At 46.4% G+C, this 16,846-nt stretch overlaps 1 protein-coding gene across 1 annotated transcript in view; it reads left to right on the top strand.

Moving 5' to 3' along the window:
* Positions 1-16,846, top strand: part of EHD2 (EH domain containing 2) — a 49,717-nt gene that overhangs the window by 21,089 nt on the left and 11,782 nt on the right. Inside the window, exon 3 of the mRNA XM_081869153.1 lies at positions 7,128-7,540. Coding sequence (XP_081725279.1) covers positions 7,128-7,540 — 413 coding nt within the window. The remainder of the gene's footprint in view (positions 1-7,127; positions 7,541-16,846) is intronic.

Genomic DNA, 16,846 nt, shown 5'->3' with positions numbered 1-16,846 from the left:
GTCCAGCTCTCACTTCCATAAACCATAGCTTTAACTATATGGACCTTTGTTGCCAAGGTGATGTCTCTGCTTTTTAAGATGCTGTCTAGGTTTGTCATTGTTTACAACTTACACAGGCCTAGATTTCACCACAACAAAAGCACGGGCCTCTTGTTCTCTGCCTTCAGACATGAGGAGCTGTTAGTATTTTAAAATCTTCCCCCTTAAAAAAACCACAAAAAACCCAATTGCGGATCAGGACAGATTTCTCCCCCACGGATGGTAAAAGCTTCTCCTTCCGTGCTATGGTTTTGCCAGCCTGGGCCTGTCTAGATCCCGCCCTGCTCCTTGGCTCCCTTTCCTGCGCACAGCCAGGGATCCATGGGATTCCTGAGCAGAGAGGAAATCCTCGCAGCGAGTCGGCACAAGCCGGAGTCAGCCGCCTGCCCTTCAAAGTGAATTATGGCTCTTTCTCGGGGATGCGCCGCTGCCGCTGCCAGCCTTCGCTCAAAAGCTCCAAAAGGCAACCATCTGGCTTTGGAAACACAGCTGTGGGCTTCATAATCTTTCTAATATACAAAGATTCCTTTTTGCCTGGCACCTGGCTGCGCACGCCCTGTACACTTAAAGCACATTTAATGTGCATGGCTTTTCCCCAAATAACCCTGGGAGCTGTAGTTTACCCCTTGCAGAGCCGCTATTCCCAGCACCCTTATCAAACTACAGTTCCCAGGATCCTTTGGGGGAGGTTACGTGCTTGAAATGCATGGTGTGTTTGCGCAGCCAAACTATGGTAAGGCAGTCTTTGCTGCAGGTTGGGGTGCCCTCAAACTCATTCTGCTAACTGGGGGCCCTGGACATCTTCCTCTGCTGCCTTGTATCTGGTTTTCCCTGCAGCACCACCATCACTAACAACAACAACAATTATTTATTTATATGCCTCCCATCTGACTGGGTTACCCCAGCCACTCTGGGCAGCTTCCAACAAATTAAAACACATGAAATATACTCGGAGTCAAGTGTGGATTTCATGCTCTTTATTTAGCTCATAGTGGTGAGGAGGAATGGAAGTTCCCCCGAAATGTCTGCTTTATATACATTATTTATACAATGGGCCCCACGTGATTGGCTAATTCTAGGATTCTCCTGTAAGCCAATCAGGTTGCGGATTCACTTCCACCTGGAGCTGGATTGGGTGGCTCCTGCGGACCAATCAGACTGCTGCATTCTGGATCCTATTGTTCTAGGACCAATCAGACGGCTGCATTCTGGATACTATTGTTCTAGGGCCAATCACACTGCTGCATTCTGGATCCTATTCTAGGACCAATCAGACGGCTGCATTCTGGATCCTATTGTTCTAGGGCCAATCAGACTGCTGCATTCTGGATCCTATTCTAGGACCAATCAGACTGCTGCATTCTGGATACTATTGTTCTAGGGCCAATCAGACTGCTGCATTCTGGATCCTATTCTAGGACCAATCAGACTGCTGCATTTGGGATCCTATTGTTCTAGGACCAATCAGACTGCTGCATTCTGGATCCTATTGTACTAGGACCAATCAGACTGCTGCATTTGGGATCCTATTGTTCTAGGACCAATCAGACTGCTGCATTCGGGATCCTATTGTTCTAGGACCAATCAGACGGCTGCATTCTGAATCCTATTCAACTCAGTACATAACAACACAGTATCAGTGATTGCACAAACCAAAGAAAAATGCCTTGGAAGGGCAGGGCTGCCGTGTTCTTCCTTATCTTGTATAAAAATGTGCAGGGTTCCCCTCCTTCTCTTTCGCACGGCACAACAACTCTAGATGCAGCAACAGCAATAAAAGCTGGGGCAAGGGGGGGGGGCGGTTCACCACCATCCCCCTCTCCAGCCAACCCAGCACATTCCACACTCCCTCTTCTGCTGGAAACCCTTCCCTGTTCAGTTCAGAATTTGCTTGGTATTTCTTAAGCATCTTGGTGGAGGGAAACTCCCCTTTCCCCTGCTAATTTGGCAATCTAATGCAAGCCTATGCGCCAAAGTTAACTGGGTTTCCCAATCGGGTTTTGGATTTGTTCATTAGCAAAACCCAGCGAGACACGACGCCACGATGCAAAACCACGCGCTTCCAATTATAACCGACGCAAATCGATTGGTTTAACCGCACAACAGTGCTTTGTTTGATGCACAAAGTGGCACATAGGAAGCTGGCTTCTACTGAGTCAGTATTTCCTAGCATGGCTCTCCGGGATTTTAGGAAAGGGCCATTGCCAGCCTTTACCTAGAGAGGCAGTAGGTTGATCCAAAGGCCTTCTGCATGAAAAACGGATGTTCCGCCTCTGAGCTATGACTGATGCACTTTGGCCCATCATGGCTGCTCTGCTGGTTGCTGAAATTTGCTGCTGTTGGCGATTCCACAGGCCTGGCAGGTCCAGATTATTAGCATTATCAAGAGTTCATCCCAGCAGATAATGTTAGTGCCTAAAAGGAGCCTGCTCTCACAGTGGCCAACCAGAGGTCTGTTGAAAGCCCCAAACCAGGATCTGAGCACAACAGTACAGTGGTACCTCGGGTTAAGAACTCAATTCGTTCTGGAGGTCCATTCTTAACCTGAAACTGTTCTTAACCTGAGGTACCACTTTTGCTAATGGGGCCTCCCGCTGCGTGATTTCTGTTCTCCAACACCATAATTCAAAAGCATCAATTCTTCGGCGATCAGCCTTCTTTATGGTCCAGCTTTCACTTCCATACATCACTACTGGGAAAACCATAACCATAGCTATGGAGGAGGAGGAACCAGCAAGCCACTCCAGTATCCCTGCCAAGAAAACTCCATGGACAAAGACAACTTCCATGTACAGGAATGCAAATAACCTCACATCTCACACCAGGAGTCATGCATGAGAATTCTTGTGCATCTGGCAGCCCTGGGTGTGTCTGTCTGCTCAGATTCCATTGAGTCAGTTACATTTTGCAGGAAAGACTTAGAAACATTTGTTTTCACACCACCTCCTCTGCTTTACTAAATAAACTAGGGAAGGGTGGAAATTCCTTCTCCAAGGAGATACATTCGCTCCTTAAACACCCACTCTTCTCCTGGGCCATCTCTTTCTCTGCCAGCCACAGGCTGCTCATCAGTTGGGTCTGGATCTGGCCAGAGCCCTGGAGCCTGCTATCACCCAGAGGGCAGGCGCTGGCATGGGTTGCCTGCCTAGAAAGTTGGCCCCTTATCACTGGCTGAATGGTGTGCTAATAAACCTGCCAAAGGCGGCACTTTGTAAATTTATAATTTGCAGGCAATCTCGATATATGTATATATTTTAATCCTGCTCTTGTGTGCTAGAAGGGAGAGGTTATGTGGTTTGTAAAATTCACCGGAAATGCAGTAGCTGACAAGGGTAACAAGGGCCCATTAGCCATGACTGTCAATTTCCTGCTTGGACTCCCATGCTGCAGTAGTTAATTCCTTAAATACTGGGGCAGGCCCCCCAGCCCAGTACAGCCTGGCTCTAGCTGCTCAGTGGTGAGGCAAAATGCGCTCTGCACACACTCAGGGGCACCTTCACCTTTTGTTATTGTAGCGCATATTCCAGGGGGCTGAGCTGCGATGTTCAAAAAGGGACCCTGCCCCTCTGCCAGAGCTCACACGGGCTTAAACCCTGTCCCGCCATCCTTTCCAGGCCTGCCCCGGGGGCAAACCAGGGAGCAGAGAATGGTTCCTTTGTCTTGACCTTCTGTATCTCTGTCTTGTGACACCAATCCGGAGCAGCATATTCCACTTGGGCAATGCATGCGCCATCGTTCGGGTGACCTCTGGCAACCCCTTTTCCCGCCGGTGCTTCTCTAAGATAAGGCTGTGCGGCCGGCCAACCCTGCCTCTTTTATTTAAGATCTCCCATCTTTATTATTTTTCTTTAATCGGTCAGAACAATGAGGGCTCATTGCTCAGACTTTCCTATGGAACGGCTCGGTTTCCTTTTTTGGTGCTGTGGAACAAGCCCTTCTGAACTTCGGCTGCCAAGAGGCGGGTGAGAGAGGCTGAGAGGGGTGGCTCTGATCCAACAGCTACGAAAGCTGCAGAGCTTGTTTAGATTTGGCAGGGATGGAGAAGAGGGAGGGGGCTGAGAAGGAGAGTCCGGGACAGAGGCTGGGGGGCGGCGGACTGCTTTTGCTGGACAGGAAGAGGGGCACCCAGGTTGCTGGGAGCAGGGGCACAGATAATTGTATTGTATATTATAATTGTACACAGATAGACTTTAAACAAAACATATTATCTTAAAACATATCATCCTTGATTCCTCCCCCATTCCCCCCCCATGTAATAAACCCCCCTCCCCTCTCCCCCTGACTTCCCTCAGCTCCAATCTCTGGTTTCTCTACAACTGCTATTCTCTGCATGTTACAAAAATGTAATGATCGTTAATATATCTGACTGGTTATTGTCAATAAAAAGTTTAAACAAAATAAAAAAATTCCTTCCAGTAGCACCTTAAAGACCAACTAAGTTAGTTCTTGGTATGAGCTTTCGTGTGCATGCACACTTCTTCAGGTATCTGAAGAAGTGTGCATGCACACGAAAGCTCATACCAAGAACTAACTTAGTTGCTCTTTAAGGTGCTACTGGAAGGAATTTTTTTATTTTGTTTTGACTATGGCAGACCAACACGGCTACCTACCTGTAATAAAAAGTTTGCGAGTGTTTATTCAAAACCTGCCAAGGAGTCCAGTTCACTTTGTTGTTTCTTTCAGTACTTTGTAAAGGGTTCCCATTCATCTTTAAAGTCACAGTTTCCCGTAGTTTATGTGTCAATTTTGCCAGTTCTGCATGGTCCATCAGTTTCTCTTGCCATAGTTCTTCAGTCGGGATTTCCTCGTTCTTCCATCCTTGTGCTATTAAGACTCTTGCCGCCGTTGTCGCATGCATAAAGATATTTTTCAGCTTCCTTGGCAGGTCTTTTCCTACAATCCCTAACAAAAATGCTTCAGGTTTCTTAACAAATGTTAGATGGAACATTTTCTTCAGTTCATTGTATATCATTTCTCAAAACTTTTTTAAACTTCATTACAATCCCAACATTTGTAAATTGAGTCCCTCGCTGCTATGGGAAAGCACGCCTTGGTTTAAGAATGCCTTGGTTGAAGAATGGACTTCCGGAACAGATTCAGTTCGTAAACCAAGGTACCACTGTACTTAATTGCTGACATTACCCCTCAGTTCACTTTAGATCAGGGGCAGCCAACATGGCAGTGGTGTTAGACTCCAAATCCCATCAGCCCCAGCCAGCATGATGAATGGTCAGGGATCATGGGAGCTGTAGTCCAAAGCATATGGAAGGCGCTACATTGGCTATCCTTGCCTTTTAGGGTCTTGACCAAGGGGAACAAGACTGGCAACTTTCTGTCTGTGGTGGTAGAAAACACCAGCTAACTCCCCAGGACTTGTCACTGAGCGAGTTCAACCCATTCCATACTGTAGTACGAAACAGCAGTTTGGCACGCAATGCAAAAATCCTTGAGCTGTCTTAATGTTTACAGTCAAACCCTAGATTCTAAATTAAGAAGCTTTCTTAAGAGTGGAGACAAAGAGCGAAGGAAAAAAACAGAGGGGCCCCAGATTTGATCCCTGGTGGCTCTGGGTAGGGTGTGAAAAGACTCCTATCAAATCCACAGCCAGCTATGGATTTGCAGACAGTAGTAAGACAACAGGCCATTGGTCCGGCAAGATGCAGATCCACACCATAGATCTAAAGCACATTCCATGCACATTTAGAGGACATAGCTTCCCCCAAAGAATTCTGGGAACTGTAGTTTATTAAGGGTCCTGGGAATTGTTGTTCTGTTGAGGGGCAAACTACCATTCCCAGGATTCTTTGGGAGAGTCATGTGCCTTAAAAGCAGAGTCTGTATGCAGCTGAAGCTTCAAAAATGGCAGCAACCCTTTTGGGAATTATAGGGACAGAACTACCTAAATTGTATAGAAATTTATTTATGTATGCTACTACAGTGGCAAGAACGTTACTCGCCCCAAATAGGAAAGAAGCAGAAGTCCCAACAAAGGATGAATGGATACAAAAACTTGTGGAATATGCAGAAATGGCAACTGGAAGAATAAGAAATCAAGATAACAGACTTTTTATTAAAGAATGGAAACGATTGATTGAATATTTACAGATAAATTGTAAATGGATAAGAACATTGGCAAGATTATTGTATTAACCTGTAGTTTGATAAGAGTATATATTTAAAGCAGATGAATGAGCAAATTAAGTTAATTTGGATATGCAGAAAATACTAAAAATAAATTTAAAGAACCGCAGAAAGAGGGGGAAGAAAGTAGAGTTTTGAAATGTTAAAACGATTGTAAAATCAGTGAAATGTATAAACCTGAAAAGCATAAATAAAAATTTAAAAATAAAAATGGCAGCAACCGCTGTTAAGCTGCTTCTTTCCCTGAAAGTGAGCCAAGATGCCACTTTGCAGGGGTGTGGGTGTGGGTGTGCGCAAAATTACCTCTTATTTGTGTGAATGTTCAGGGATGCAGGAGAGGATATATTGTTTAATTATATCCTTTCCAACTTGTGTTATCAAGTTCAACATTTAGCAGAGTAACGTTCCCCTTTTAAACTTGCACAGCGGATGCGTTTGCTCAGGCTCGCTAAAGCCTCTAAAATAAGTTACCTGGTAATTTCCCCTTTAGTCCCTTGTAAAAGGAAATAGACACGACACAGTCTTCTATAAAAGTATAAAAAGAGTTTACTCACTCACTCATTCTGTTCACAGATGGATCCCAGAAGGCAGACTTAAGTTACAAAAGTAATATACCTGGAATCTATCCCATAAAGAGATAGTCCCTTTGACCTCTCTTAGCTGGAAGCCAAGAGAGCATCTTAGGCTAAGCTGATGTTGCTTCTTCGACAAATGTAGTCAGAGAGAGATGGCGGCCAGTCCTATGCTTTAGTTACCTGCACAGGTGAGGCCACGCCCACCTCTGGCCACATGTAGAGGAAGTCTGTCCCAGCCTAGGAGGAAGCAGGAAGTTCTGACTGGCTGGTCCAGACATCCCCTTTTTATGTCCACTCTAGGGATGTTGTACTTGACTGCTCTGTGTTTCACATCCCACATTATTCCACAAGGCTCTCTCTTCTCCTCCGCAGGCTACGACTTCCCGGCGGTGTTGCAGTGGTTTGCCGAGCGCGTGGACCTCATCATCCTCCTCTTTGACGCCCACAAGCTGGAGATCTCAGACGAGTTCTCGGAGGCCATCCGGGCCCTCAAGGGCAACGAGGACAAGATCCGGGTGGTCCTGAACAAGGCCGACATGGTGGAGACGCAGCAGCTGATGCGGGTCTACGGCGCCCTCATGTGGTCGCTGGGCAAAGTGTTCAACACGCCCGAGGTGCTGCGTGTCTACATCGGGTCCTTCTGGTCGGAGCCCCTGATGATCTCCGATAACCGACGGTTATTTGAGCTCGAGGAGCAGGACTTGTTCACGGACATCCAGAACCTGCCCCGGAATTCTGCCCTGAGGAAGCTTAACGATTTGGTCAAGAGAGCCCGTCTGGTCAGGGTGAGTACTTGGGTGGCCACAAGGTAGACAGGGAAGGTCTCAGCGGTGGCTAAGGAGAATATCCTAGGACAACAAGGAGATGTTTGGTAGATCAGGGCTGGGAAACACTGTGGCCCTCCAGATGTTCTTGGACTCCAGCTCCCATCAGCCAGCAGTCATCAAAGGTGATGGGAGTTGTAATATGACAACATCTGAAGGCACACACGTTCCTCACCCCCTGCGGCAGGTAATGCATTGTGATGGGTGTCAAGTTATGAGAAAGGAGGTTCTGACTAAACATCAGGAAGAGCTGTTATAGCCCCGTCCGGGTCCTGTTGCTGATCAACAAGGGGATAGGAGTCTCCAAGGAACACTTGCTTGAGATCAGAATCCACATATGAAGTCAGGGGACCCAGAGGTCAGGGAATCCAGATGATCACAGAGACAAGGGTCTAAATAATAAATAAATAATAATAATAATAATAATAATAATAACAATAATAATAATAATAATAATAATAATAATAATTTTTATTTATATCCCGCCCTCCCCAGCCGAAGCCGGGCTCAGGGCGGCTAACATTAATCAAATAATCAAACAATCAAATAATCACACATTCTAAAAATATTTCATTATAAAAATTAATTAAAATCAAATTAATGGCAACCGATTAAGCAAGATTCTGTGCAGGTTGCCAGAGGAGGGAGTCAGGCTGCGCCCTGACCAAAGGCCTGTGGAACAACTCTGTCTTGCAGGCCCTGCGGAAGAATGTCAGGTCCCGCAGGGCCCTAGTCTCTTGTGACAGAGCGTTCCACCAGATTGGAGCTGCAGCCGAGAAGGCCCTGGCTCTAGTTGAGGCCAGCCTAACCTCTCTGAGGCCTGGGACCTTGAGGATGTTATTATTATTATTAGATGGAGAGCAGGAAACAGCAAGGCAGGGCTGAGAACCACAGGCATTGTTTCCAGCATCTGACTGCTGCTGAGAGCTCTGCTTAAGAAGGCTGAAGCCTGCTGGTTCTCATCAGTGCCTTCTCCTGTTCTTGAAGGCTGATCAGCTGCAGGTGGCATCATTCCACCTTCTCCTTCAGGCTGCTGTTCAGCAGGTGAAGCTGACTCCCAACCAATGACAAGATCAGCCAGTAAGAAGTGTTAGGACAGTGGAACGGACTCCTTCGGAAAGTGGTGGACTCTCCTTCCTTGAAGGTTTTTAAGCAGAGGTTGGATGGCCATCGGTCAGGGATGCTTTCGTTGAGATTCCTTCATTGTTGGGGTTTAGAACAGATGACTCTATGATTCTATGACCCAGTAGTTGGTCAATGACAATAAGCTGTTGGTCAGTGACAGTAAGATAATGTTCTGTTCTGATGGTTCCCAAACTGCCCTTGTCCCCCAGAGTGCTTTAAAATCGCTGAGGGTCTTGGCCATGGGTAGGCAAACTTTTTTAAAAAAATATTTTACATTAATTTTAACATACAGTGGTGCCTCGCAAGACGAAATTAATCTGTTCTGCGAGTCTCTTCGTCTAGCGGTTTTTCCGTCTTGCAAAGCAAGCCCATTGACGGATTAGCGGTATAGCGCTGTTAGCGCTATTAGCGGCTTTTATCGGCTTAGTGGATAAGCAGATAAGCAGATAAGCGGCTTAGCGGCTTAGAAAAGGGGGGGGAACCCGCAGGAACTCGCAAGACATTTTCGTCTTGCGAAGCAAGCCCATAGGAAATTCGTTTTGCGAAGCGCCTCCAAAACAGAAAACCCTTTCGTCTAGCGGGTTTTCCGTCTTGCGAGGCATTCGTCTTGCGGGGCACCACTGTATAAATTATAATACATAACACAAATCTTCATCATTTATACAATCTTTTTTGGACTTCCTTCAGCCCCTCTGCTGATCCACCGTTTTAATCACTTCTTATGCATTTCGTAAATTCTTATTACCTCTAATTGTCATAACTAATCCTCCTCCCCTTTATCCATTTTTGCAATAATTCCAATAATACTCCTCACAAAACTTCTTTCAAACCTACAAACGTAGTCTGGTCATCACAAATACTTTTCAAATAATCAGTAAATTTACTACAGTCTTCTGTGAATTTCTGGTCCCACCGATTTTGAATCCTTCCTGTTAGTTTGTCCAATTCTGCATAGTCCATTAATTTCATCCTCCATTCTTCTTTTGTCGGTAATTCTTCTTGCTCCCATTTTTGGGCCAATAACATTCATGCTGCCATTGTTGCATATAAAAACAACTTACATTCCTTTCTGTTTCTATCACTTCCTACAATGCTCAGTAAGAATGCTTCTGGTTTCTTTATAAATGTATATTTCAACATTTTTTCCATCTCATTATATATCATCTCCCAGAAGCTTTTCACCTTTTTACATGGGTAGGCAAACTAAGGCCCAGGGGCCGGATCTAGCCCAATCGCCTTCTAAATCCAGCCCGTGGAGAGTCCGGGAACCAGCGTGCTTTTACATGAGTAGAATGTGTCCTTTTATTTAAAATGCATCTCAGGGTTATTTGTGGGGCACAGGAATTCGTTCATTTCCCCCCCTCCCAGAATATAGTCCGGCCCCCAACAAGGTCTGAGGGACCGTGGATCGGCCCCCTGCTGAAAAAGTTTGCTGACCCCTGGTCTTGGCGGACACCTATGAATTTGCCTGCCTTTTGTAGCACGTATCACGCACTGCGTATGATTTTTAATTGTATTTTTGCAGGCCCACTCCAGACCACCTGAATGATGCTCACAGGCCACTGGTGGTCCACGGACCCCAGTTTGAGATGCCCTGTGGACCAGTTCCATTAGGAGGAAGGGAAGTGCAGCCTCTGCCCATTTCAGGGACGCTCCATTGCAGCTGTGAATGCTCTGTTGCAAAACATCCTAGGCTGGCGGCAGAACATTCCTTTGCAATGGAATTGGAGGGCAAATAGGCATTGTGTCTTGGTTTTGCTGGGTTGTGAAAGGCGAATAATCCCAAAGGGAGATCTGTTGCAGGCAGGGATCTTCTCCAACAGGAGAATGCGGCATGCAGTGTCCCATTGCAATGGGGGTAGGTGCAGCAACGGAGCTGGGGTGGGAATTCTGTTGTAGTCACCTGTAGGATACAGCCGCATTGAAATGGGACTGGAAAGGAGAACAGGAATTGCCCAGTGAGGGAACTTCAGGTTGCAAGAGACCGTGATACGGGTATCTTGTGTGAATGAATGGCACAAGGGAGGTTATTCTGAAAGTGTTTCACTGAGGTGAGGATTGAAGGAAGAGCAGGCATTATCCCATTTGAACAGCCCAGTGTGTGAGGGGGGGGGGGAATACAGTGGAACCTCGGGTTACATACGCTTCAGGTTACAGACTCCGCTAACCCAGAAATAGTACCTCAGATTAAGAACTTTGCTTCAGGATGAGAACAGAAATTGTGCTCTGGCGGTGCAGCGGCAGCAGGAGGCCCCATTAGCTAAAGTGGTGCTTCAGGTTAAGAACAATTTCAGGTTAAGGACAGACCAACGGAATGAATTAATTACTTAACCCGAGGTAAAAGGTAAAGGGACCCCTGACCATTAGGTCCAGTCGTGACCGACTCTCGGTTTGCGGCACTCATCTCACTTTATTGGCCGAGGGAGCCGGCGTACAGTTTCCGGGTCATGTGGCTAGCATGACTAAGCCAATTCTGGCAAACCAGAGCAGCGCCCGGAAACGCTGTTTACCTTCCCGCCGGAGTGGTACCTATTTATCTACTTGCACTTTGACGTATTTTTGAACTGCTAGGTGGGCAGGAGCAGGGACCGAGCAACGGGAGCTCACCCCGTCGTGGGGATTCGAACCGCCGACCTTCTGATCGGCAAGTCCTAGGCTCTGTGGTTTAACCCACAGTGCCACCCGCGTCCTTAACCCAAGGTACCACTATATTAATGACTGCAGAACTGTTGGCCAGTGTGGTAATTTCCCATCACAACCACAGCTAGGTGGAGATGGCAATCATTATTGAATGGAAGGATATTCCAGCATTGCAGACATGTTTGTGACTGAAGGAAGGGCTTGGCTGATGCGCTACACAGTGAGAAAATATGGAGTTTTAATGGGGTTGTGGGGAGAGGACATGCAATGGCAGGCTTTACCCATCTGGCTAATGCACCAGATGCATTACTGAACTTCTTTTCACCCATACTGAGGATGGACTCACATGCTGTGCTTCATCCTACAACTGCCCTCCTTCCGCTGTCTCCAACTACACCGCTTTTCCTTTTTGAAAGGATTGACCTTAAGTAATACGATCACACTTGCAGAGGGGCCCTTCCACTAAACCACCCCCATTCCCCTTTTTCTCCGTCGCAGGAGACCGCGGCTTGTCCCGACGCCCAGTTTTTAATTGCTGCTTTTCCTGTTCTCCCGAGCAATTGGGAAGGGACTTTATTGCGCCTCCCCCTCTGAACAATGGCCCCGTCCCCGCAGAGGAAGCCCGCATTGTGCTTCAGGGTACAATGTGTTTATGGGCTCGGCTACCCCTTTCCTATTTCCCAAAGCTTCCCTCTGTGTTTTGCTCCGGTTTTCTCGTTAAGCACGTTCCTGATGAGGTGGCATCTTCCGCCGTCTTAATTAGATGAATGACGCCGCCTCGTTTCTCTCTTCTCAGGCCTGTTGCTCTGGGTACACAGAGTAGCGGAGATGGGTAGAGCAGCATGGCCTCGCCCAAAGATCCGTCCTAGCCATAGATCAAATCCTGGCTCCCACTTCTCACAAACAGCAGTAGCTATTTATTTTTTTAATAATTTTTTATTAGATTTTCCACAGTGATAACACAAACCACAAAGCAAAATGATACACAAAAACAGAAAAAGAAAGGGGGGAAAGGGGTGGGACAATAAACAGATAAACAATAACAAACTTACCGTATTTTTCGCACCATAGGACGCACCGGACAATAGGACGCACCTTGTTTTAGAGGGGGGAGAACAAGAAAAAAAATTATCCCCCTCTCTGCCCAGTGCCCCTTCAGTGAAGCGGCAGGAGGCGCTGCGCAGAGAGGGGGAGAGTTTCCCCCCTCTTGTTTTCCCCCTCTAAAACAAGGTGCCATTTAAGGTGCGTTCAGTCACCTTCAGGCGGCTACCTTGGAAGCCTGGAGAGCGAGAGGGGTCGGTGCGCACTGACCCCTCTCGCTCTCCAGGCTTCAGGTTCCTTTTGACCTGCTCTTTGGGGCTGGCGGGGGGAAGCCCACCACCACCCCAAAGAGCAGGTCGGGGAGCAGCGGAAAGGCGCAGCGGAGAGGCTGCTGCCATAGTTGCGCGTCACCTCTCCAGCCGGGAGAGGGTCGCGGGGCTATGGCGTCTTCGCTCCATAGGACGCACACACATTTCCCCTTCATTTTTGAAGAGGAAAAAGTGCATCCTATAGAGCGAAAAATACAGTAATTCTTCACAAATCCAACCTTTTAAACATCTTGGTTGACTTCCTCAAATCCCTCCCTTCTGAGTTTCCTTGTAATTAAAACTAACAGCTTTCCAATATCATTATTAAACTAAAACAATTTCCAATTTTAGTCCATCTTATTCACTTTTCTTAACATTCTAGATCCCATTTATTTAATTATAACTTAATTTAATCTTAGGCCTATTTGTTTCTTTCAAGTAATTTCAATTTTTTTATATTCCAATATTTATTCAAATAGTCCTTGAATTTCCTCCAGTCCTCTTGAAACTCCTCTTCTTTCTGGTCGCGGATTCTTCCAGTCAGGTCAGCTAGCTCCGAAAAGTCCATCACCTTCATCTGCCAATCTTCCACTGTTGGCAGTGCTTGTGTTTTTCAGTCTTTAGTAAGTAATATTTGGGCGGCCGTTGTGGCATACAAAAATAATTTAACATCTTTCTTGGGCAATTCTAAACCTGTTATTCCAAGAAGAAAGGCCTCTGGTTTCTTAATAAATGTATATTTCAACATTTTTTTCCAGTTTATAAATCTTCTCCCAGAAGTCTTTCACTTTGGGACAAGTCCACCACATATGGAAAAAAGTACCTTCTTTTTCTTTACATTCCCAACAAAGGTTATCACTATTGTGATAAATCTTTGCTAGTTTTACAGGGGTCAAATACCATCTATACATCATCTTCATAATATTTTTGTTATGTACTGAGTCGAATAGGATCCAAACTGCAGCAGTCTGATTGGTCCTAGAACAATAGGATTCAGAATGCAGCAGTCTGATTGGTCCTAGAACAATGCAGCAGTATGATTGGTTGGCAGGAACCACCCAATCATGCTCCAGATTGAAGTGAATCCACAACCTGATTGGCTTACAGTAGAATTCTGGAATTAGCCAATCATGTGCAGCCCATTGTGTAAATAATGTATATAAAGCAGATACTTTGAGGGGACTTTCATTCATTCCTCCTCACCACTATGAGCTGAATAAAGAGCATGAAATCACTTTGCGACTCTATTTCAATTTTCCTTTAACATTGTACATGGAGTGAACTTAACCCCTTTCCTCCATAACCTCTCCCAGTCCTCCATCATTATATTATGTCCCACATCTCTTGCCCAATCAATCATAACCAATTTAACTTGTTCATCCTTCGTATGCCACTCCAACAGCAGTAGCTATTTTTTGACCCATCAGAAAGACAGTCTTTTAGCAAGCCAGGCATGGGTCTGAGTCCCTGACGGCTGCTCCATGGGGGTGTGGGGGGCACTGTTCTGCCTGCAGCCAGCCCCACACCTCTCTGCCCTCTTGCTTTTGACCAATTCAGAGAGTAGCGCAGCCTGTCATCTTCTCCCTCCTCCGTTTCAGTGGAAATTTGCAGAGAAGATGGGTACCAATCTAGAATCGGCTGCTTCTGCCTGTCACTGGCACTGACTCCAACTGCTGTTGACACCCCTGCTGTAATGGTTATAAGGGGTTACTTGTGTGTAAGTTGCCGCCAGTTTTGGCTAGATTGCCTGGCTAACCATGCTTTGGCTGACAGCCCACTCTCCGTGGCCGTTCAGTCACTCACAGAATCCGTCAGTGGGCGTTTCTTGAACCTCTTCCAGCATAAGAGCTGTTTGACGCCAAGTCTCCTCCTACTTTCCCTACGCGGAACTCTTCTACGCAAGTAAGGGGAAGGCAGGGGCATGCCCGCGCTCTCTCCACTAGTCTCGGGTGAAGAGTCTTGGAGACCTCTCTCCAAATCCTCCATTTCCTTCCCTTCTCTACCGGTGTTACGCTGAATTCCTTCCCCCCTGCTGGTCCCCTCTCCGGCATCGCCTTGGAGCCTTGCCTCCACCTCTCGTTCTGATGTCAGTTCCCTGACACCTGCCTTCCGCCCTACCATTGCCAAGATAGAGAGGGAAGGAGCGATCCCCTTTTTCTGGTCTGGGTCCTGTCCGCACTCCGTTTTGGACACAGCCTAACCCACTTACGTTCTGTCGCTATCCACTGCTGGTGTGCAGTTGCCAACAGATTAATTCCAAGGGAACACGGCCTTTGAAAGAAAACAGCAACAAACCACTATTGTAAGGATGGTGAGGTGATGAGTGTTGGATTCCAACTCCCATCAGCCCCAGTCAACATGGTAAGTCCAAATTGCAGTCCAAAATAACTGCAGGGCGCCTGGTTGGGGAAGGCTGATTCCTGCATTGCAGGGGGTTGGAATAGATGACCTTTGGGGTGCCTTCCAACTCTACAATTCTATGATTCTATGTTTCTGTGATACACGGGAAGCACTCTGAACGCCTGAAGGCTATGTATAGACCTAGTAAGTGCCCCTACCTGCAGGACCAGAGATTCTCAGAGGACTGGAGTAAATATATGAATTATTTGAAAAGCAATTGTAATCAACAGATTACGCTAGTAGGATTGCAAGAAGTTTTGTAAGGAGGATTATGTGAATTATTGCAGAGAAAACCATGATAAGAATTATTAGTGAAGGAGTAATACTGAAAATTATGAAATGCAGATTAAGTGAAAAGCTTGGAAAATCTTCAGATGCAGTTGATGGAAGTCCAAAACATTGTTATAAGATAAGAATGTATGTTATATGATTTTTGGAAATTATCTGTAAAAACTAATGTGTGTGTGTGTGTGATTGCCCTTACTAAATTACTTAACTGGTTAACATCCCTAATTTTCATATTATAATAATAACTTACACAGTACTGTGTGGGATCCTCATCTGACAGCATCACCACATCTTAGAATAATGTTTTGGATGGGCACCTCTGGCCAGCGGAAGATTTGGAGGGACGAGAGGGCACATAATCACATCTCCTTTGGCCCTGGATAATTGGCTGCTTGCTGCTTGCTTAAATGGCCTCCCCAAATCTGCCACCTAGAGTGGTTTGCCTCACCTTGTCCAACAACAGGGCCGGCCCAGGTTTCAGCTCCTTAATGTCCCCCTCTGTTGGCATCCATAGCTGACTTAGGTCATGTCCGCACTGTGCATTTAAAGCGCTCTTATAGCATTTCAACAGTCATGGCTTCCTCCAGCGAATCCCAGGAGCCATAGTTAGTTAACGGGCTGGGAATTATAGTTCTGAGCGGCTAAACTACAGCTCCCAGGATTCTTTGAGGGAAGCGACATGCTTTCGGTGTATAGTGTGATTGATGTGACTTGGAAATATGGGAAGCCGCTGCCGTGATTTGCCCTTAGAAAACACTGCACAGATTAATTCTAGCCAATCTATTCCAGCAGAAGGAGGTATCACTCCTTCTGCCGGCTCCTCCATCTCTCTCTCTCTCTCTCTCTCTCTCTCTCTCTCTCTCTCACACACACACACACACACACATAGAGAGAGAGAGAGAGAGAGAGAGAGAGAGATTTGCAGATTATTTACAAGGTTCTTCAGTTCAGTTGCCCATAAAACGAGCTAGCAGTTACCCAAAAGTTCAGGAAGCTTCTGTTTTCGCCCCCAGATTTCTCAGCCTTATCTTTTCCTGTCACCTGTAAGGATGGGTTTGTATTACAAGGGCCCTCCAGTGGCAATTTCCTCCTGGCTTTGGAAAAAGAAAATAATACAAACCCACAAAAAAACAGCTGGGTGGCTGTACAAGGAAGGACGTCAAGGCCTCTGCAGCGAATTCTTCTCCAGTGTCAGGCACACCAACCCTGGAGTTGAGTGAGGACTGAGGACACGTCCAGACAGCCCTTATTTTGGGGGGGGGGGGGATTCAGTCACATGCTGGCAAATTCAGGCTGCACGATTGAAGCTGATTTGGGGTTCCTGAGCAGCAAACCTTCCCACTAAAAATCGGACTTTTGGCAAGGAGGGAAGCGTGGAACGATAGCGCTTGCTTTGACCCAATGTACTCACTGTGCCTTTAAAGCATGACTCCCCCCCCCCAAAAAAAAGAATTCTGGGAAGTGT

The sequence above is a fragment of the Podarcis erhardii genome (genome assembly GCF_964252035.2).
Source record: "Podarcis erhardii genome assembly, chromosome: 7".
NCBI lineage: Eukaryota > Metazoa > Chordata > Lepidosauria > Squamata > Lacertidae > Podarcis > Podarcis erhardii.
Note: the sequence above shows the minus strand (reverse complement) of the source record. Positions and strands in the feature narration are given on the sequence as shown.